Genomic DNA, 23,632 nt, shown 5'->3' on the forward strand with positions numbered 1-23,632 from the left:
CCAAGTTGAGGGTCATGAAACTTCTCCTTTATGTATTTTTCCTGAGAATTTTACAGTTTTAGCTCTTGTGTTCAGGTTTTTGATCCATTTTGAGTTTTATGTAAGGTGTAAGGTAAGGGTCCAACTTTATTCTTTTGCATGTGGATATCCATTTTTCTCAGCACCATTTGTGGAGATTGTCCTTTCCCCCCATTGAATGATTTTGGCACGCTTGACTATATATGAGGGTTTATTTCTGGGCTCTCCATTCCATCGGTCTGTCTGTATGCCAGCATTTCATTGTTTTGATTGTTATAGCTATGTGTAGGCAGTGTTAAAATCAGGAAGAGTGAACCTCCAGTATTGTTTTTCAGAATTGCTTTGGCTATTTGGAGGCCCTTGAGATTTCATCTGAATTTTAGGATGGGTTTTTCTATGTTTACAAAAAATGCTGTTGGGTTTTTAATAAGCCAATAGTAAAGATGAAAATGGATTCACTGAAAAACTCAATGAATCTCAAATAGGGCAGAAAAGAATAAAAGGCCAACAAAGAGTAGATGGGACAAATAAAAAAAGCAGCAAGACGGTATATTTAAAACAAACATATTAGTAATTAAATATAGGGAGTCAAAATTCTCCAATTGAAAAACAGAGATTATAAAACTGGGTAACTAGATGCTACCTAAAAGAAACCCACTTCACAAAGACACACTGGTTAAGAGTAAAAGGACAGAAAAAGATATATACTGTAAATGACTAATTAAAGGAAATATAAAAATCAAAGAAAATTAGTATTAATATTAGGCAAAGTAGATTTTAGAGCAAGGCATGTTATCAGGAATCAAGTAAGGTATTTCATAATGATAAAGGGATTAACTTATCAAAAGAATATAACAATCAACCCTAAATGTATATGCTTTGCCTAACAAAGCTTCAAAATACATCTGGGGAAAAAAGATTAGACTTCATTTGCTTGATTCTTTTTTCATGGATTGTTGTAGGGTTTGCAGTTTGTGTCTTTAACTTGTCACAGCCTTTTTGCAGTTCGTGAACACAGGATGGCTTCCCATTTATTTGTGGCTTGTTTAATTTCATTCAGCAACATTTTGTACTTCTCAGGTGGTCAGTCATATTTTAAAAAATTAAAAAAATGGGAAAAATTATTTTATATGTACCCTAATTTTTTTACCATTTTTCTCTTCATTTATTTTTACTCCTTTAGCAGATCCTAGTTTACTTCTGATTTTATTTAACTTTTGTCAGAGGAACTTTAACATTTCTTGTAGTTGAGTTCTGAGAACTTGCCAAATGCAGAGTCCTGGGAGCTAAGTGAATGAAATATATCAAGAAGGAGGAAATGCTCAAACTTACTGATAGGTCCAGAAACGTGAACAATAAGAATTGGCTATTGGAGTTAATAACTTGTAATATGATGTGTGTGTTTTAATGAAAAAAAAAAAGATTAGACAAAGAAAATGAAACTCAGTGCAGATATCCATTGACTAAATGCACATTCTCATGGATCCAGCAATTCTAGGAAATTGACCAAAGAGGTAATAACTATTTAATGTAGGCATGAAGGTTCTTTGCAGCAGTGAGTAAAATAGTAAAAAGTTTAATGTCCATTATTGCCTGTATTAAGTAAATTATGAGATGAAGCAAATTATCACCATTGAAAATGAAAATGTGGGTCTTCAGTAACATAACATATGCATGACCCATGAAAAAAAGCAGTGACTCAAGAGCTTGTTTCAAACAATGTTAATTTATACACGTGTAATTCTCCATCTGTGTACCACAATGCAAATGATGGTTGTCTTTGGGCAGTACTTTGGTTGATTTTTTTATTTTTTATTATTTTTTAAAGATTTTATTTATTTATTCATGAGAGACCAGAGAGAGAGAGAGAGAGAAGCAGAGACACAGGCAGAGGGAGAAGCAGGCTCCATGCAGGAAGCCTGATGCAGGACTCCAGGATCATGCCCTGGGCCGAAGGCAGGTGCTAAACCGCTGAGCCAACCCAGGCATCCCCTGAGTTTTAATTTTTTTTTTTTATTTTTAATTTTTTAATGGGATTTGGTACTTTCTTTTGTGAGGTGCCTGTACAAATGTTCTACCCAATTTTTGATTGGTTGTATGTGTGTGTGTGTTCCTTATTGATTTAAAGTATTTTTTTTTCTCCTTAATGTTCCAGACATTTTTTTCTTTTAAATTTCTTTTAAAAAATTGAGAGATATTTTACATATCATTAAATTCAGCTATTGCAGTAGTATGCAGTTCAGTGTTGCACCATCAATGTAAATCAGTTTTAGAACATTTTAATCAGCTTTTCAACCTCTTAATATTATTTTCAATGAACAGAAACTATTTTAATCTAGTTGATCATATTTTTCTTTCTGGTTAGTAGTTATGTTTAAGAAAGCTTTGCTTAATTCCAAGATTATGTCCTATGGTTTCTTCTAAAAGCTTTATTATTTTACCTTTACATTCAGATCTGTAATCTATCTAGAACGGATTTTTTTCTCCCTTTAATTAGAGAGTAGGGCCTTGGTTTTCAGTCAGGTGAAGTTGTAATGTGTGATCTGAGTTTAGATGCTTTTTTGTTCTGTCGATCAGTTTGTCTTTTCTCTACATAGCACTTAGTTACTATAGCTATATATTTTGATATCTCACGGTGTAAATTCTCTAGCTTAGTCCTTCCAGATTGCCTTGTGCTTTTATATTTCCACATGAATTTTAAAATCAGCTCAATTTGTTGGGGGGAATGCCTGCTGGGATTTTGACTGGCATTGTGTTGAAGTCATCATCTCTTACTTTTTCACGTTTTTGGCGGTTTTAGTTTTCTTTAAGCAATATAATCTCTAATTGGTGCTCAGGAAGTGGTAGCTACAATTCTTATAAATGTAATTCATTGTTTTGTAATTTCTTCAGGTAGGTTTTATGTTTGAATCTTAGATTAGTCTGCCAAGTTATACTTAAACACAATAAGAAATTATTGTAATGTAGTATGGTATTTCTCTAGCTTTGGCTGACATCATTGATAAATGCTTTCATGTGTGTGTGTTTTTTTTTTTTTAATGATTAATGGTAGAAGAAAAAAAAGGACCTTTTCTGTTTTATATTTTTCCCCCCACTGAACAGTGATATGTTTGTCAGTGCTTTGCACATGTTATTTCTGTTCCTGCAACATAGACAGTGTTATCCCTGCCCTATAAAAGAGGAAACTAAATCTGAGAGAGAAGTCAAGTAATTTACAGGAAGTCAGATAGTTTTTCATTGTCAGAGTGCAGTTTGCAGTGGGGCACTGGGTCCCTACAGGCCTGCTCTTTACACTTCAGCTTACTGACTCCCTCTGTGGTGCCGTGACTCAGGGTCTTTTGACCATTCTTCTCCTAGCTTCTTTGAAAGCACCTTCTTTTTCTGTCTTCCTTTAGTGAATATGAAACATTTTACAGTTTTTACTTTTGTAGTTCTCTTTGAAGCATTAATAAGCACCAGGAAGCATTTAAGTGCACATTTTGCCAGTCCCCTATTTGCCTTCTTAGGGGAGACTCCAGCAGACTTTTATCTATCCTTCTGTTGAAACTTTTTGTTTTTTAAAGATTTTATTTATTTATTCATGAGAGACACGGCGAGGGGGAGGGCAGAGACACGGCAGAGGGAGAAGCAGGCTCCATGCAGGGAGCCTGATGTGGAACTTGATCCCGGGTCTCCAGGATCACACCCTGGCTGCAGGCGGCGCTAAACCGCTGCGCCACCGGGGCTGCCCTGTTGGAACTTTTTAAACAGTCAAATAATTAATAATGTGTTCTTCTTTTATCTAGGTAGATGAGTACTTTCAGAGGTGATAAAGATGACTGCCTTTCCGAAAATAGATTTTAGTTTCTTAACCGCATTTTGTGAGCCCCAGAAATTGTTGCATTGGTTTTTTCCCCCTTACATTTTGAAAACTTGCTCATTGTAGACAATTTGGAAAATATAGGAAAGGAGTAAGCAGAAACAAAATTACTGTTTTTGTCATTACAGTTCATAGAAAAAGTAATAATAACTTTAAGATTCATGTCAACAAGTATTTATTATGCTTCTGTATTTCAGTAGTGTGCCATGGATTATCCTAAGTGGTAAGAATACAGAATGAATAACACAGCCAAGCATTTCTGCCCTTTGGGGGGTTAAATTTGACTGAGGGGTCCCTTATTAGTGCTAGGATTCTCTTTTAAATTTTCTCACTCCCTGTCAGGGAGGTCTGTTTCCACTTCAGTTTTCTGGATGAGAAAGCAGGCAGAGAAGTCAGATGACATGCAGCAGGATCTGACTCCTCCCTCAACTTTCAGGAACTAGTTTCTGTTTTTTTAGCCTAGAGCATATGTATCTGGGGTCTTGGGATGGAGTTTTTACTTTTTTTTTTTTTTTTAAGAGAGAGAGAGATTGAGAAGGAGCAATGGGAGGGGCAGAGGGAGAAGCAGACTCCCCGCTGAGCAGGGAGCCCAACGTGAGGCTCAGTCCTGGGACTCCATGATCATGACCTGAGCCAAAGCTTTATTGACTGAGCCACCCATTGCTCCGAGTTTTTACTTTTTTTTTTTTTTAATTTTTATTTATTTATGATAGTCACAGAGAGAGAGAGAGAGAGAGAGAGAGAGAGAGAGAGAGGCAGAGACATGGAGAAGCAGGCTCCATGCACCGGGAGCCCAACGTGGGATTCGATCCCCGGTCTCCAGGATCACGCCCAGGATCACGCCCAGGATCACGCCCTGGGCCAAAGGCAGGCGCTAAACTGCTTCGCCACCCAGGGATCCTGAGTTTTTACTTTTTTAAGTTTAATTTTAAAAATCACTGTTTCTTGCTATTAAAAAGAGATGTGCCTTTTAAGCAAATGGAAAATAAAATAGACAGAGATAATATTGTTAGCATTTTGACAGACATTTTCTAAATATTGTTCTAAACAAATAACATTAAATTTTATTCATAAAGATGGAGTGATACAGATATATTTTGAATCCCCCCCTTTTTAAATTTAAAATATACGTTAGACCTTCTTTCTATATTCTTCTCAGGTAGTTTTCCCCTAACTTTAGATAGGTGTGTATAACCTTCACAGTTTTTGACATCTTTGTGTATCATTTTTCCTTTTATCTGCTGCACATATTTTAGAAATCTGATTTCTTTTAAGAAATTAGAAAAGGGGACTGTATCACTGCATGACTGGAAAACCAATGGCACTTGCTGAGAGGCATATGAAATTCTAGCCAGATACTGTTTGTTACAGTAAACTGAACAGGAGGCCACCTCTTTTTATTAAAAACAGACAATTGAAAGTATTAAAGACATATTAAAATCTCTTTTGATATAACTAGGAGAATCGAAAGAAAACTGAAAAGATGGTAACTTTTGCAGTATGGGATTTGTTGTACTTTAATACCTTAACCAGGAGATTTCAGCGTTTTTTAAGTACTTTCACAGTAAGAAACAAAATTTTCATTTACAATAACAACAAAAAATTTACAGTTAGATCTAGTATATGTGAGCATGTGTTTGTATATGTAATTTATATATATACACATATATATTATATATATGTTTTATGTATGTATTTGTATGTTTAGAACATAACATACACTCCTACAATCACCCCCAACATGTATACTGTATTCCATTGTGAAATATAAGACAGCATGGGGGTGCCTGGGTGGGCTCAGTCAGTTGAGCATCTGACTCTTGATTTTGGCTCAGGTCATGATCTCTCAGGGTCGTGAGATCCAGCCCTGCACTGGGCTCTGTGCTTGACGAGGAGTCTGCTTGAGATTCTTTCCCTCCTCCTCTGTCCCCTCACTCACACTCATTCATTCTCTCTCTCTCTCGCATAAATTTTCTTTAGGAAAAAAAAGAAATCTAAGACAGCATGGATTGTAAGATATGCCATTATTTTATGTAGCATTCAGAAAAAATGCTACCATTTTTAATTGTAAGATACCATTGATCGTTAATACCTCAATTTTAGAGATTGAAATTTGAAAAAATATGTTAGAATTGATGAAATAGGGGATGTGCACTGTTTTTTCCTATTTCATTTTTTAAAAAAAATGCTAGTTATCCATTAAATTGATATTATAAACCATAGTGAGTTGCAAACTGCAATTTGAAAAACATAATCCTGACTCCTCTACTTTCCATAAAGATTAGTATAGGTGAATTTTAGATGTAAGTGTAAAAGATAAAGTAAAAACTTCTAGGCTACTGCATGAGAGAATATCTTTATGACTTTAGGAGAAGAAATGTTTCTTAAGCAGGATGTAGAAGTTACAAATTATAATAAAGGAAGCAATACATTATATTTCATTAAAATCAATTACTTATCTTTATCAAAAGACACCATTAAAAAAAAATGAAAAGTTGAGCCCCAGATTAAGAGAAGACCTTTGCAATAAACATGTTTGAAAAAGGATTCTATTCTAGAATATATAAAGAATTTCTAGAAATCGGTAAGGGAAGACTGTCCAACTAAAAAATAGTCAAAAGTTTAAAAAAATCTTTTTTGTTTGCATTTATTTTATGCCATATTTATTTCTGGGCCATCAGTTTTTGTTTCTTTGGTTTCTTCTGGGATATCTTTTTCTTCTGTACAACCACCTCTTCTTGATTTAGGAACAGTTTGCTTCTTTTCAGTAAAGATCATCTCAATGTGGCAAGGGAAAGTTCATGTATGAATTACTCTGACCATGAGCTCTGTAAATTCTATGCTGCATCTTGGAGGCTTTGTTTACCTGGATGTGCTCAAATACATCTAAACCTTTTAATTTAGTATAACTGCCTGCATTCTGAAGCATGTGCAATGAAAATTCAGTACTCTTGGGCCACCAGCCCTGTATCCAGCCCCACTGTTTGGCCTGGGTATACCTACCAACTCTGTGCTACCACTGTAGTGATGGAATGGCACACATTACTTTTGTCAAGTTCATTCTTCTAGTATTTGACGGCTTTTTGGATAAGCATACCCTTGATGGCCTTGGCAGTTTCATAGATGTTTTTAAAGTTAACATGAATATTTGAGTCTCTTGATTTGCACCTCTTGATTTGCATGGCTTTGTGGGATTTTCTGGGTCAGGTGAATAGTGAACCATTTTCACAGATCAGCTTAAGTTGTTACGGAAGGAGCTGGTCCAAAGCTTTTAAAATGTCACTTTATAAAAGAAGATATCCAAATGACTGATACATTTGTCAAAATGTGTTCAATATCATTAATCATCAGGAAGATGGAGATTAAACCACAGGGAGATACTATTGTACACCCAACAGAATGTTGAAATTAAGCAACAAAAATAAACCTAAAACCAACCAGATGAAAAAAATACACCCCATACCTGGTAAAGATACATACACTGGTCACATACACTGCTGTTGGGAGTGATTATTAGGTAGAATTACTTTGGAAAAGTTGGCAGTGTGTATACTTTATGACCTAGCTATTCACTTCTACTATAGACCCAATAGAACTATATATTTATGTACACCAACAGACATGGCAGAATTATTTTAAATGCCAGAAGTAGAAGTTTTCATCAGCATAAAATGAATATATAATTTTTGAAATAACATATAGCAGTGTAACAGAATTAACTGCTGCTGAATTTAAGAATCTCAAATCATAATGGTAAGCAAAAGAAGCCAGACTCAAAGTATATATGATATGAATCTGTTTATTTAAAATTCAAATGTGAATCTATGAATCTATGGTAATATTAAGAAAATAGTGGTTATCTTTCAGCATTAATGACTGGGAAATAATATGAAGCAAGTATTTGGAGCCTGGTAGTGTTATGTTGGTTTGAGTACTAGTTAAAACTTGAGAATTAAGCCCTTTATTGTATTATATACTTTAGTAGAAATGTTTTTTTAAAAGAACTAAAAATTTCTCCTATCATATATATATATATTATATATATATATATATATATATATATATATATATATATATTAAAGGTTTAATTTATTTACTCATGAGAGACACAGACAAAGAGAGAGAGAGAGGCAGAGACAGAGGCAGAGGGAGAAGTAGGCCCCATGCAGGGAGCCCTACGTGGGACTCAATCCCTGGGCTCCAGGATCACGCCCTGGGCCGAAGGTGGTGCTAAACTGCTGAACCACCCGGGCTGCCCTCTCCTGTCATATTTTTAAATGACACTCTGTTGTTGGGCATTTACATTGTTTTCTATTTTTCCATGTCCTAAATTGTTGCAGCTACTATTTTATATAGGTCTATAATTTGTTAGGATAAATTGCATAAGTTAAATTATGCCCAGTGCTATCTAGTACTTTTTGAAGTTATATATTGATAAATAGGTTCTAAAAAGTAACAGTTTATAATCTTACCAGAGAACCCAATTCCTATACAGTATGTAGAGATAAAAGTTGCTAATTTTGGTAGGTGAAAAATTGCATCTCCTTTTTATTGTTGTATGTGTTCTTTTTTTGGGCATTTAAATTTCTCATTTAGAAATATCTGTACTTTTTGCTTATTTGCCTATTAAGAAATTAGTTTTGGTTTCCCTGTTTATTAGAAATCTTTATATGGTGTTATTTATCATACATTGTAATATTCCCCCAGTGTATTTGTTTTTTAATATTTATTGATTGTGAACATTCATGAGTTTGAATTTTTTTATCTAATCAAATCTACTTTTATTTCTATGTTTGGTATCATGTGTAGACAGCCTTTCCCCTGTTCAGTGAATTTTTAAAAACTCCTGTATGCTTGCTTTTAGTAGTTTTATAATTATAGTTTTTCACACTTGTTTCTTTATATCCATAATATAATTGGAATGTAATATGAGGTAGCATTTCAGCTTTTATTTTCAATACTCTTTTTAAAATTATCCCTTTCTCACCAATTCGAAGCTGTAACTGTCGTATACAAATTTGTAAGTATAAGTGAATCTTTTTCTGCACTTTCTATTTTGTTTCTTTTATCTTGCTTTGCCAGCACTATCATAGCTTTAAAAAAATTTTAAGTATCTAATAGTATATACATTCCTCTCTTTTAAAAAATAGTTGGTGGGGAAGAAAAATTTTACCCTGTATTAATTCTTCCAGATACTTCAGTATGATCTTGTCATGTGGTGTCAGTAACAACCAAATACCTAGTTAGACATTTGAATGGAACTGCAGGTTAGAGAAACTGAAACAAAACTTACTACATTATAGAAATCAGGTAGCAGTGATTTCAGACAAATCCTCAGTGAATTTACATTTTTAATTTTTTATTTTGTATTGTAGAAAGAAAATATTGTTACTGTAGTTTGGTATTTGTGTGGAGGGACAAGAGGGTTTTTGATTAAGCTTTGTTTAATGGTAGCTGGAACTGTTTTAAAAAGTCTTGTATGTACAAATGGATTCATGGCTTCCCTCTGAATTGTAAGATCAGTATGAGAGAAGGGACTGCTTTTTAATACAAGTTTGTGTCTTCTTTTTTTCAAATGATTCTGCCTCTTCAGTGATCTCATTTCCCAGCAATGTTAATATTTAGGTTTAAGGGGGAAGAATATTAAGCTAGATTACTGGGGCCTGGGTGGAATTAACAATAGCAACACAAAAGTGTTTGATTTGTTTGTATCAATCATTGTGCCTTTTCTCTTTGGAATTTATGGCAGACAGTAACTGGCAAACTAGATTTTGATATTTCTGCTTGTCCTGATCTTAAATATACAATAATCTTTTCCTGATTTCTTTTTTTTTTTTTCTTTTCCTGATTTCTAACTGTATTTCATATTTTGTCTGTGGCCCAAGGATGCTGTATCAATTGTGTTATTTGTTTTATTTATTTATTTATTTAAATAATTTATTTATTCATGAAAATAGAAGAGAGAGAGGGAGAGGGAGAAGCAGGCTCCATGCAGGGAGCCCGACGTGTGACTCGATCCCAGGTTTCCAGGATCATGCCCTGGGCTGAAGGTGGCACTAAACCGCTGAGCCACTGGGGCTGCCCTTGTTTTGTTTTTTTTTTTAAATGTTCCATGGAAAGTCAAATGTGGTTTGTTTGTTTTTTTAATTTGATCTACTTGATCTGTCAAAGACAAAAAAGTGTTCTAAAAATAAGAAGTTGTGGGACGCCTGGGTAGCTCAGCAGTTGAGCATCTGTCTTTGGCTTAGGGCGTGATCCCAGGGTTCTGGGATTGAGTCCTGCATTGGGCTCCCTGTGAGGAGCCTGCTTCTCCCTCTGCCTATGTCTCTGCCTCTCATGAATAAATAAATAAAATCTTAAAAAATTTTTTTAAAAAGTTGTAACTTTTTCCCTTGTTACATTTTGTGGAATTTTATATTTAGTATATAAAGGTATACATTATCCTCTTCATAAATTATGCCATTTAGGGATTTAAAAGCTCTTTTGTCACTCAGTGATTTGACTTGAATATTGTTCTGTTCATTAAAGACTCTTGCTTTCCTTTAATTTGAATTTTCCTGTTCTGTTTTTGCTCATTCCTTTTATTTGCCCTTTGTGATTTTTGTTATGCTTACCCATGTGGGCAGGGGAATGCCCAGATTCAATTTCATTTTATTAAAAATTGTTGGTTGCAGCCCATTAAATTAAACTCATAGGCCACAACCAGCAGTTGGAAAACACCTGAGATGTGTTTTTCTGTATGGAAAGTACATTGATTTCTGAGTAGAATAGACCTAGATCTGAGTCCTGCATTTCTCATTTACTGTGTGACTCTTAATGACTTAATTATGTTCCTCGTTTTTTTTCTGTAAAATTGCTATATACGTTCATATTTTTTTCTGAAAATTAAAAGACAATATATGAAACAAGCCTAGGTTAGAGACCCAATAAAGTTAGCTAGGAACACTTTACATTATATATCTGTCATTCTTAATGTCTTAAATCCCCAAATTTTAAAACACTAAAGAAAATGGCAGAATGTTCCCATGTTTTCCAGATCCCTTGTAGGGTTTTTTTGTTTCCTCTCAAGAGGAAAGATTCTTTTTGTATGAAAATCTTATATTGTATAAGCATTTCTCATCATGAAACTCATAACGCAGAATTTGCAGCATTTTTAAAGTAGGACATTTATTTCTCTTATGTAACTCTTAAAGTAGAGAATTTTCCAAGTAAAATGTATTCTGGGTTAGCTGGTGGCACCTACTGGCTAAGATATATCACTGCTTAGAGCTTATTGTACCTACACACAGACTCACCTCATATAGTAAGTAGTCTGGGAAAGATGGTAGGGAATAGGATAGGAATATATTGTGTTTATACCAAAGTGGTCATTTCCTTTGTTTCCTAGAACCATTGGTTTGGTGAAATGGGAAGAGGAAGGATTTAGGCCGTACTATTGCCTTAGTCTGGTGTTTGCCAATATATGCTGAGTTGTTGTTAAAATTAGTATTATTGTAAAAGGGAGAGGCCCATGGCCAACAAACTTGGGAAAGCTAGATTAAACTGTCTTAATCTAGCTGTTAATTATGGGACATTTCTGAGCCTTTAATATCTTAATGAAGTATATTTTAACCTTGGAGGTGGGGAGGGAGAGAGCCTAGTGGCTTTTGTAGCATATGACATTTGTCAAACTTTATTAGACCCTGGGACCCTTTTTTTGTCTGAGCATCCTTTTTTGTCTGAGCATCGAGATATCCCCTAGAAATGACCACTTTGGTAAACACAATATATTCTTCTCCTATTTTGCCACTGCAGTCTTTTAAATACAGAGACATAGGCATGTATACACACTAACTTTTGTATATGACTTCAAGGTATTTGTAGCCCTTATCTACACCAACCAGCCATGGATCTCTAGCAAAGAACTCCTGATTCAGATTTTCCCAAGTATGAATTTAAAGGCAAGTGGGTCTTACCCCAGAATTTAGAAATCTATATATTACATGAATTACTTGGCCATGGTGATCTCAGACACTATTTGAAGAAGTCCCATCTTGTCACAGGGGCCAAAGGAAAAACATGTGAAGAGAAAGAAAGTCTGAGCCTTAGATGGCAATTGATGAAGTACATCTTCCCAAGGAAGCCATACTCTTAGAGCAGTGGTTGTTGAGAAGAGGCGGCAGTATTGCTGCTGGCACCCCCACCCCACCTCTTGCTTCCAGCATCTAGCATATAGAGTGGCCAGGGATGCTGTGAACCATCCTACAATGCACATGACAGTGCCCTCAAAACACAGAATTATCTGTACCCAAAATGTCAAAGTCTTAAGGTTGATAAGCCTGAGTATAGTTGCTTCTTCCTAGATTGTGTCTTTCATTGGAAGTAGTATCAGAAGGAAGGTCTGCATTTTTATATACTTGTAATGCTGCTTGGTAGGTGTAAGAAGAAAGATGGTGATGAGAAGGGTAGGAAGTGAATAAGTCAAGTTGATATTTAAGAGAACTTTCCTTTCCCAGAAGTGATGGAGACTTAATGAGGGTTTCAGCTTTCAGATTGGCTTAACTCATGGTTTCATCTGAGAATGTGGATGTAGGAAAACACCTTCCTTTTCTTTTGGCCAACTCATTGTTTTTTCTTACCTCATCCTTGAACCTGTGGCCTTGTTTTCGTTTTAATTTTTAAAGAATAAAATTGTGGCTCTTATAAGAATTTTCTATTCTTGCTGTCTCTCCTTAACCTCACAGTCTCATGTTGCAGGCTGAGAAAAATGGGGAATAGGAGAGGAATATATTATACTTAGCAAAGTAGGCGTATCCTTGGTCTCTCAGAAATACTTGTCCAGTGAAGTGGGAGGAGGCAGGAATTATGCCATGCTACTGTTCTAGTCCAGTGTTTGCTAATACATGCTGAACTATTATTAAGAAATATAAAAGGGGGATGTCTATGTCCAACAAACTTGGGAAAACTGGATTAAACTAATTTAGCATGATTTAATTATAGGACATTACAGAGCCTTTAGTATCTTAATGAGATATATTATGACTTTGTGAGAGTGTGTGTGAGACAAAGAAAGATGGGAGGGAGGGGGGAAAAAGAGAGGGCGAGGTCAGCAGGAGAGAGAGTGCACAGGAGCATAGAACATTTGCCAAACTTAATTAGACCCTAGGACCCTCCTCACTCTGAGCTTCTCTTGTGTCACCTGAAATACTCCTTGGAAATGATCCTCTGATTAGTGTAGCTTGAGAGTGACATTTTCCCTTTGGCATCTCCTAAAGGCTTTATAAGAGAAGTTGAAAAGATATGTATGGTGGGGGGAGCTATTCCAGCCACCCCAGAGCTTTATTAAATACAATTTTATTAAATTGTCTATCTTTATTCACTTTTATCAAGCCTTAAGAGAATAGTTGCTTTTTTTTTTTTTTTTTTTTTAAATCAGAGGGGTTGTTTTCTTTCTCATCTGTATAAATAAACATCATTTCTCTGTTTTGGAATGAATAGAAGGAGGAATTATATTAAAATGTAAAGATGGTTGTTTTTTGTGTAGTCTGTGGGGTCTTCTCACTTAACTTTGTTTCCTCCCTGAATGAGGAAAATATTTAGGTAGCTTAAGTCCGAATAGTTCTGGTGGGTTCAGACTCCTGTATAACAAAAGCTTTTAGTTTAAAACACTATATATATGCATTCCTTATACATTTCCTGGGGTGCCTGAAGATGAGGGCAGGGACTTCCCATCTTATATACTTAACTTCTCATGTTTTGTGGTCATGCTCTCCTTCTTGTCACTCTTAGAACCCAGGACATTGTGACCCTGACCCTGCAAATACGGCTTTGTAACTACCAGTTGGACCCAGATGATGACGTACTGAGTCACTGTTCCCATTTTATTCACTCCCCTGCCAGCTTTATTAATCCCAAGTCCTTCAAGATAGCAATAAAAGGAAAATTACAGGGAGAGAGAAATACTACTTTTGTTTCCATCCTCTTCTTCCTATTCAGGATCATTTATTGCTGTCTCCACTATAAAGCTATTCTGGCCTCTTGGACACATTGCCTTCCTTTCTAGCTTGTGGTTCGTTTTCACATACAGGGAGCCTGGCCCTCCTACCCTTCTTCCCCACTGCATACCTTGGCGCTGTGGGGCTTAAAATAATTTATTGAGGAACCAGTGGATTTTCTCTATATGCAGCCATCTGAAGCTATTCTGACCAAGTCTTAGGTTGGAAAACTATGAGAAGATAGCACTTGGAGGAAAGCAGCATCTTCAGAGCAGGGCGTGAACAGATTTTTTTGAATACTAGTTAAACGCTGTGCACTGTGCTGGGGAGTCTCAGTCCCCACAACACCTTTATATGGTTTGTATTTGTCCATGGGTAAAACAGCTTGCTCAAGATCACACACACACACACACACACACACACACACACACACACTGAGTGTGACCAGATCAGAATTCCAACTTCTCTCTGGTTTCAAAGCCTTTGACTTTTGTACTACATCATACTTGTATCCCTCATTAGAGCCAGCTATGTGGCCAACAGAGCACTAGTATTCAGTGGTGTTTCTTCTGTCATTATTCACAGTGGGTTTTTCAAACAAATTGTTTGAAAATACTGTATGGGTCCAAACATCATACGACTTGAAGAAAATTAAGGAAAAAAGGAAATTTTGAGATAGGCCTATCCTCAAGGGCAATAAACAGAATCTTGTAAACATAACTTAAACAGATCTGTAGGAACCTTTTGAATAATACTATAGAATGTTAGAAGTTTTATACCCTAATCCTAGAATTTTAGTTTTGGGAAGGAATCTTAGAGGGACTCAAATTGCTATTCCTTTCAGAGCACAACTTTCCCACTTTCCCTTCTCATTAAGTTTCCATTTAGCCATTAGGTAGAAGCTTCAAAAGGGAAAATCCAATCATGTATAATCTCCAGTTAATGGGCATCTATTGAGCGACTGGGTCACCAGAAAGAATAATTACACAGTGCCTCTTTGTGCAGTAAACACAAAAAATCAAAAGTTGATGTATTCCCAAGGCAAGCCAGATTGTTACTGGCTACCAACATCCTCCTCTTTGGGGCGGGGGGAAAGTTGGGGCACCCACCGTGCTTCTAAGGGAGATTGTAAAGCCATTCCAGAAAAACAAGGTTATCAAGGGAGGAAAGAGAAAAGCAGAGGGGGCTTCCAGAGCTTTGTCAGTCCTAATTGCTGATGATGGTTGGGATGGATTACTGAATAGCAGACATTCTAGTAAATGTTTTGAGCAATCATCAAGAACTTAGTGGGTTTCTGGGGCTTCTTGCTATAAGTGAGAGAATAAGTGATGACTGAGGTAGAGGCTCAGCCCCAGTCCTATAATTTAGCCTGTTTTCTAAGCATGTCCAACCTTCATAAATAAAGACTTTATGCTTTTGTCCAGCCACTAACTATATTGATTTATGAAAGATGATCACAACTCTCTTGACCCAAAATGGCGTGTGTTGGTCACAAGCCAAATAACTCTTGGGTTTGTGTCGGTACATTGTAGTTTGGGATTTCAAAATTATATTTTGGTGTAGTTATTTAGGATTTGCAAAACTCGGCATAATTCAAATAACCTGTTTTTCCCCCCTTAGAACACTTCAGTTATGGAGGATCAAAATGAAGATGAGTCCCCAAAGAAAAATACTCTTTGGCAGGTAGGAATGATAGCAGTTGACTTACTATAGATAAGATGCTCCCTCAGCTTCTGTCCTAAGTAAAAAAACAAGAGACAAGCATTTTTGTTTTCTTTTGTGCATATTTGCTAGTTTCAGAATTCACCCTAATTTATCTTCTGTTTCTTAGGGAAGTGTCATTACAAATAGTAAAGAATTTTGGTGTTACCACAAAGACTCTGAAGTGTCTGTAGCCTAAAATATTCAGTTTATTGCCACAGTCTAAGGTAAAGGTTGTGTCCTTTTTGTCACCAGAAAAGCACCATGCCATACCAGTGTGTGTGCATTGGTGACTTTGTCTTTCTACCCTCACCTTTCTCCCACATTTCTTGTTAGTTTGCCCTTTCCTTTTAAACTCTGATTTCTTTTCTCCTGGCTCTGTTTTAGTCTGCCAGTTTTCCTCCCAGTCTTCCAGGGTTTTTTGGCTGGTGGGGAAGTGTGGGCAATGGTATGTAAAGTTTCATGATTTGATCTTTCCATCAGCCATTATGGTACAAATAACTTTTCCCTTCATAAAGACACTATTAAGGGCAAAACAAACTTAAATTTGAAGAGAATAATGTTAAAATATTCTCTGGGTTCATTTTATTTTGAAACAAAAGGAGTATATTAGTTAGCAAGAATGAGGTATGCCCAACAGATTTAAGATGAAATGAAACAAAGCAAAACAATGCCAGGAAGATGCTTTTGTTCCCAGCAGGTGGTTAGAAGCAGAAATGGAAAATGTGCTGTGGAATTGTACATTTGCCACCATTTCGGGGAACAATGTGCAGACCAGCTTCTGTTCCTCTTTCACATTTGGTATTTTCCAATAGGATTGTCTTAGTTTAGTATTGATTTTTCAATTCACATTGGCTCTTAATACTTTGGCTTTCGGTTTTTCTTTCATTAGTTCTGTCTTTCAGTCAACTAGTTGATGGTATGCCAATGCTGTAGGGAAGCTAGGTGGTTAGGAAGCCTTCTGTAGGTGAAATAATAACCCTTTTGCTTATCAAATGAGATAGTGGATGTGGAAGTATTTTGTAAATTGTAAAGCAGTACAGTGCAGGTTGTTACCATCATATTTATTAACCTGTTATGAAAGCAATTATTTTGGTGATTTATAATTAACAAAATATAGAAAGAAAAGAGGAAGGAAAACGTACAGCGATTTTTCTCAAGATTAGGCACTTTTAACATTTTGGTACATACCCTTTACTCTGTCTTGTGTGTTCCCCTTCACACAAATGACTGTAATGCTATGTATTATGCTATGTAATGCATAAAATTCTGCATCTTGTCTTTTGTTCCTTAATATTATTTCATAAACATATTCTCTTGTTATTAAAATCTTAACTTTATAAATCTAATTTTAATGGCTATATTACTCTATGTAGATGTATTATTATTTGCTTTAACCAGTTGCCTATAGTTAGGCAGTTATTTCTAATTATTCTGTTATAACATTATGATTAACACCCTTATGCGTAAAAGTACCAGCTGATATTCACCACAGTGAAGGATTTTCATTTCTTCTGACTGTTTTGAATGTTGATTTTTAAGGTCTGCTAGATAGATGTCTTACTACAAGCTGCATTAAAAATATCTTTTCAGTGCTGCCCTCTTGTGGTACCCAGTGTCAGAGAGCTTTCCTACACCCAAATTACAAGGGGGAAAAAGGTGGTACTTGGTATCCTTGAGTTCTTCCTCACCCAATTACAAGGAAAAAAACATTCCTAGAGGAGGAGGTGGTAGGATAAATGGGGTGGGAGCTGAATGCCTTCTGACTATATACCTCTAAATGTAGACATTTCTTGTTTCAGACAGGTATGATGTATAAGATTTTAGTAAGGAAAGCCAGGCTCCTATGGATATTTATAAAGGAGGTCTTCTTTCTGAGATGGATTCAGTCCACTCTAAATTAGGGGACATAGTGATAACAAAGCTCTTGGTTCTTTCTGTGTAAGCTCCTGATGGAATTAAGGCATGTTTATAATACAACTTTACAGTTTTCAAAATTTTCTATGCTAGTCTTTTTGGTTATTACACATGAAGGGGCTATCAAAGGAGTGATGGTCAGATAGCTTGGGAAATATTTGATGAAAGCATTGAGGTAAAATTTTTTTTTTTTTTGTAATTTTGTTTTTAAACTGAGCCTTATAGCATCAGTGGCAGTGGTGGCTTCAGTCTAGGGATTCCAATTTTTTTTGTTTTGTTTTGTTTTTTTGATGCTGTTGTCAGGTGTAGTGTATGTAGTTTTCATTTGTAAAAAAAAAAAAATACACTGGCTTTATGTAAGGACCATGTAGATTTGATGAGAAATGCACATTTCTTATACAAGTCTGTGGGATATCATAGGCCAACTCTTTAGGATAAGGATCATTTCGGGAATATGTGGTTTACCTTGGGTTACTTTGAAAGTAGGTGATCAAAAAAAGGGAATAAAAGTCTAAACTGTTTTGCCAGCAGTCTGGTAGCCCTGGAAACAATTTGGAAATGGATTCAATTTTTAAGATTGAATTGCCTTCAGGTTTCTTCGTTAGCTAGACCAGTGGTTTTCTTTTCTTTTTCTTTTTTTCTTTTTTTTTAGACCAGTGGTTTTCAAAGTGTGGTCTCTAAAGTGCGTTCTCTGGACCAGCGGCATTAATACCACCTGGGAACTTGTTAGCAATGCAAATTCTCAGGCTGTATTCCACACCGGATCTTAGCCAAAAGGCCTAGAAGCGATTCTCAGGCTGTATTCCAGACCAGTAAATAAAATGAGGACATCTGTGGTGGAGTCAGGCAATCTGTGGGTTAAGAACCCCTCTTGTTATTGTGAAGCACAAGGTGTGAGAACCATTGACATAGATGAATATAGCATTGGCTTTGGTCTTTGAGGAAGTAAAACTATTATTAGTCAATCATTGCTACTTGGCCAAGTTGAACAAGTTTTTTTTTGACAGTCGTCTCTAACATTAGATATTAGTTATCTAATAACCACATGGTTTTGGAATAAGCTTTGGGAAAAAATGACTTGAGACACATTTAGCTTTATAAATATAAGCTGTAAATTTGACATTTACTTTAGAGACTAATTTGAGGACATATGCCCTGAAGACACTTTAAATTACTTCATGAATGAATTAATGAAGGAATGAGTTTGGCTTTAAGATATAACTGTCACTTTAAGGTTAAATGCACAGAGTAAAAAAATGTTTCCAATGAAATACTAATTAGATTTCTTTTCCTTATTAAACTAATTGTGTTTTTTTTTTATTTTTCTAAAATAGATAAGTAATGGAACATCATCTGTGATCGTCTCCAGAAAGAGGCCATCAGAAGGAAACTATCAAAAAGAAAAAGACTTGTGTATTAAATATTTTGACCAGTGGTCTGAATCAGATCAAGTGGAATTTGTGGAACACCTTATTTCACGAATGTGTCATTATCAGCATGGACATATTAACTCTTACCTGAAGCCCATGTTGCAGCGGGACTTTATTACCGCTTTACCAGGTAACTGTACTTGTCTTTTAAAAAGCTGAGCAGTGGAAGAATATCCAGTCCAAGGGCTTAGGTGGAGCTGAGTAGATATTTGTTAAATGAATAAATGAGTACAGTGTGACTACAGTTGAGTTTCTTTGGGACCCATACTATATTTAGTATATGGCACTTGAAAAGCAGTTATAATTTAGCATCTATTTAGGGGATGTAGGCAGTTTCTGTGATTAATGGTGTTGATGATTGGTTATACCATTGTTTCATTTAGTTTATTATTATTATTTTTTAAATTTTTATTTATTTATGATAGTCACACAGAGAGAGAGAGAGGCAGAGACATAGGCAGAGGGAGAAGCAGGCTCCATGCACCGGGAGCCCAATGTGAGATTCGATCCTGGGTCTCCAGGATCGCACCCTGGGCCAAAGGCAGGCGCTAAACCGCTGCGCCACCCAGGGTTCCCATGTTTCATTTAGTTTAATGAGTTAATGCTCTGTTGTTAGTTTTGATGTAGTCTGTATATAATCTGTATTTTGCCTTTATAAGTAATTTTAAAAAATATGAGACAATTTTTCCTGCAGTGTTTGTGTTTAAGAAGTGTCCCCAAATTTTTAGGATGTTTATTTGTACGTAGAGTGACACTTAGGCTCAGGAATTGCAAAAGATGTATTGGAAAAACTGATGACATGTCTTTATCATGTTTTTTGAAACATATTTCAGCATCTTCTCCCTCCCTATTTCTCTCTTTCTCTCTCTCTCTCCCCCCTTCCTCCTGTATCCCCCACACCCATATACTCCTTTGGTTAAGGTTACTTTGATTAAAAAAAAAAAAAGAAGACTTTTTTAGAATAGTTTTAGGTTTATAGCAATATTGAATGAAAAACACAGAGAATTCCCATATTTTCCATATCTTCACCCCACTCCACTATCTCATCCAGTCTCCCCACTATTAACATCTCATTCAGAATGACTCATTTGTTATATAACACATAGGCCTACATTGACCTGTTATCACCCAAAGTCCATACTTTACATTAGGGCCCACTCTTGGTGGTGTACATTCTATGGGTTTTGGCAAATATATAATGACATGTATCTACCATTATAGTATCATAGAATGGTTTCACTGCTATAAAAATCCTTTGTGCTCTATTTTATCCCCCTTTGATTTTTCATCACTAATTCTTTTTTCTTTCTTTATCCCTCTCCTCTTCTTTCTTTTCTTCTTCTAATTTTAAATATAAATTTGACTAGGTAAGATAGATTTCACTTCTGAAGGGAATGCTAGCCAGAATATTTTCTTCTAATATGATCAATGTAGTCTAGAGGTTTCAACTGCCGTGCCAGAGTAGACCTAGAAATGACTAGAGATAAACAGTGCCATTGTCACTATCCCTAACCTGTCAGAGCTTCTGGATAACTTCAAAGGGTGGGTGTTCTCTTAGCATGTCTGTGATTTACAGTGCATCAGGGCTCCATATACCAAGTATTTCCATGGTAAATAGGACCTGGGCTCATGTCTAGGCAATCTGACAGGCTAGGTTTGAATTTCTAATCTTTTTTTCAAAATGTTTAAGTTTACTTTCTATAATGAAGAGCGTTTGAGTATATTTGAGAGTTGGCTTAGAGAATTTTGACACTCTCATTGTTTTTATCCTGAAATGTAGCATTGTTTGCCCCATTTCCTTCATTAGTATTTCTAGAAAGAAAATAAGAACCCTCTCTTTCTAGAATTTCATTGCTAAGAGGGATCTTAGCCATCACTTAATCCTTGGTCCTCTTTCTCATTGTATAGAGTAGGAAACCAAGTAGAAATTGCGTGAAATGACAAAGATTATACCTCTTGGTTATTATGTTGATTGTATGGGTGATGGTTCAAAAGTTAGTGCAAAGGCTGAAATCATTATAGTTTGGTTCCTCTGGAAAATTCCTTAAATAGGCCCTAAGTATAGAAACATGTTTACAACCCAGTTCAGTAATAATTACTTATGATGAGAGAGGGGAAACAGATATGGTTTTAATTGTATGAGAGAGAAGGTGGGTGAGGGGATCAGGGAGAGGGAATTATAAGTGGGTTTACGTAAGGTGAGTGAACCTGTGGTGCAGCCTCTCTGGTATGTGCAGTGCCAGAACTCTGAATTCCTGTCACCTGAGCCTTTCTGTGCACTTAGGTCTCATCTGACATCAAGAAAAGATAGGGCAGTTTTTAAAATTGGTGATTCTACTTGTCCCTCATAAGTGCTTTTAACTAAATAAAGCTATGCCTCCATTTTTCTCAGGCAAATCTGTTGTTTTTTTGTTTGCTTTCTACTGTTTTGGTTTTATTTTATTTTTGTGTGTAATTTGCTTCTCAAACATTTTAGAGTGCCAGGAAACTCACCTTATATTTACAGAATGTCCACAAGGTGGCACTGTTGAAGTTCTCTTGATTTGCAGAGGCAACCCCTTCGGGGAGTGTATGGTCTTGGAGAAGAGACAGAACAGATGAACATGTGTTATGTATATAAATATGGTTAGTATAATTGCATACAATTCAGTTTTCATTACATCGAATTTTAAGGTATTGTCCATATCTCTGTTAAAGTGGAATTTTGTGGTATTGAGTATTACATGAAATGAATGGACCATTGGCTGGGACATGGAAATATTTTTGTTAAAATGCTATTTGTTTTAACAGGATTTGATCTGAACATATATACATATGTCAGGATATATCATACATATGAATCTAATAGCTGGGGACAAGCTGGCCAAGTTGATTGTGTTCGTGTCTAGTAGACTTGGATTAAACCTGGCGTTAGTTCTTTAACACAGACCCTGCCTTAAGAGTATTAAGGGAGAAACAGGTCCATGTGTATGTTCATATTTAAATTTAATAATGTGTGGACCAGCTTATTGATTGCTTTTCTAGTTTGGAGTTTAATTTTTACTGTAGATGATCTTGGGTTTGAAGTTTTACTCTGTTGAGATTGTCAATTTAAGACTTCTTTTGATTGCAGAAACCATTAATTCTTTAAAAATTGTCTATAGTTCTCGCTTTTAAATGCTTACTGTGAATATCATACCTGTCAGTATAGGGAAAATGGAAAATGTTTGTGGTCTCTGGCTCCTTTTGGTTCAGTGGAAAAAGTGATAATTATGATATGCTTTTCTAAAAATCATGGTAAATGTTTAGTCTGCAATGTCAATTTCTGCAGGCTAAGTTTGTGGTTTGTGAGAACTGTTGTTAAAGGGAAAATTTATACCATTTGAAGTAGAGGCAGATTGTACTTCAAAGAAGATGATAAGCATTGGCGATCCTTTTGGTAAGGTATCTGAGCAATTAAGAATTTTGAAACACTTAGCTTCCTGGCCATAGTTTATTCATTTGTCTTATCCCCAAGTAAAGATGATAAACTGTTATGGACCGTAAATGTGACAGACTAGATCAAAGGTCTTGGGAGATATGGAAGAACCAGAGCATAGCTAAGGCTTTTTAGGTTGGATGCAAGGCCAAAGACCACCAGCATGACAGAGTGGAAAGAGCTTGGATGTTGGATTTAGATAGCCCCTAAATTTGAATCCCAGCCATTGCACTTAATAGTTCTATGAGCCCACCTTTTGGAGCCTGTTTCCTTTTCTGTGTGGGAATAATAATACTTCATGGGATATTGTGAAGATTAAAAAACTATATATGTAATATGCCTGACATCTGGTGGGTATTCTGAGGATGGTAGCTTAAAAAAAAGAAAAAGAAAAAAGAAAAGAAAAAGAAAAAGGCTGGAGAGGCAGGAAGCACCTGCTTCTCCAGAGGTAGTAAGATTTGTTGCCAGGAAGTTTTAATTATTCACCTCCTAATTTCTGAATTGATTCATCCTGACATCATATCGGTAGGTGTGTGCCCCACTTTGTTGGTCCAACATTCTGTTGTAACTGAGTGTCACCATTTCACTTCAATTCTGTCTGAATCCTTAGGTCAGTATATTCCAAGTTAAAGACATCCATTGACATAGTGTTGCTGTAAGCAATTGCATTGTTTTTTCTTTCAAAAGGTTTCTGACTTTAGATTTTACAACTAGATCTGTGACTAGGAAGGGACAGCAGGGGTGGGTAGGGAAGGACGTTTCTTTGCAGCTGCTCTTTGAAATGTGTTTCTAAAATAATAAAGGTTACTGTAATTGTATGATCTAAGCAGCTGTGTTAAAACTGGCTGTACTTAAGAGCATTGAACTGACATTATACAGTTGAGTTTCATTTTGATACAGTGTTATTTACATATTGAGCTTTGAAATTTGTGCCTTTTAATTGTTTTAATTTATTATTGAAAATTTTCCAGACCTTCATCTGGTGCCTATAATTAGCAACAGAAGCACTTCTTCAGCATTGTGTGTGCTGTATTCTGGCTTCATTTTCTGAAACCATAATGTGTCCTCTTGTCGCCTTGGGAAGGGGGGTGGTGGTGGGAGATGACGGAGTCTCAGCAAGATAGAGTCAGTGAGAGCCAGGCATTGGTACTTAAGAAATACTCAGTTTTTATCATCTCAAAGCACTTTTTAGCCCCAACAAATGGACCCTACTCAGGAACCTCCTTGTCCTGAATTGGCTTGAAAAAAAGTTACATGGTCTGCATGACCCTTGGGG

General features: G+C 35.9%; 1 protein-coding gene across 12 annotated transcripts in view; it reads left to right on the top strand.

Annotated features, from left to right (window-relative positions):
• The window catches only part of FBXW11 (F-box and WD repeat domain containing 11), a 124,853-nt gene that overhangs the window by 66,345 nt on the left and 34,876 nt on the right, over nucleotides 1-23,632 (top strand). For 7 of the 12 annotated variants that reach the window (XM_025434246.3, XM_025434247.3, XM_025434253.3 and 4 more), the window contains 2 exons: nucleotides 15,472-15,534; nucleotides 18,804-19,029. In XM_025434246.3, the coding sequence (XP_025290031.1) occupies nucleotides 15,472-15,534; nucleotides 18,804-19,029 (289 nt within the window). The remainder of the gene's footprint in view (nucleotides 1-15,471; nucleotides 15,535-18,803; nucleotides 19,030-23,632) is intronic. The other 5 variants (XM_025434257.3, XM_035715155.2, XM_025434250.3 and 2 more) reach the window with 1 other exon arrangement.

The sequence above is a fragment of the Canis lupus genome, chromosome 4, assembly GCF_003254725.2.
Source record: "Canis lupus dingo isolate Sandy chromosome 4, ASM325472v2, whole genome shotgun sequence".
In the NCBI taxonomy this organism is placed as follows: Eukaryota; Metazoa; Chordata; class Mammalia; order Carnivora; family Canidae; genus Canis; species Canis lupus.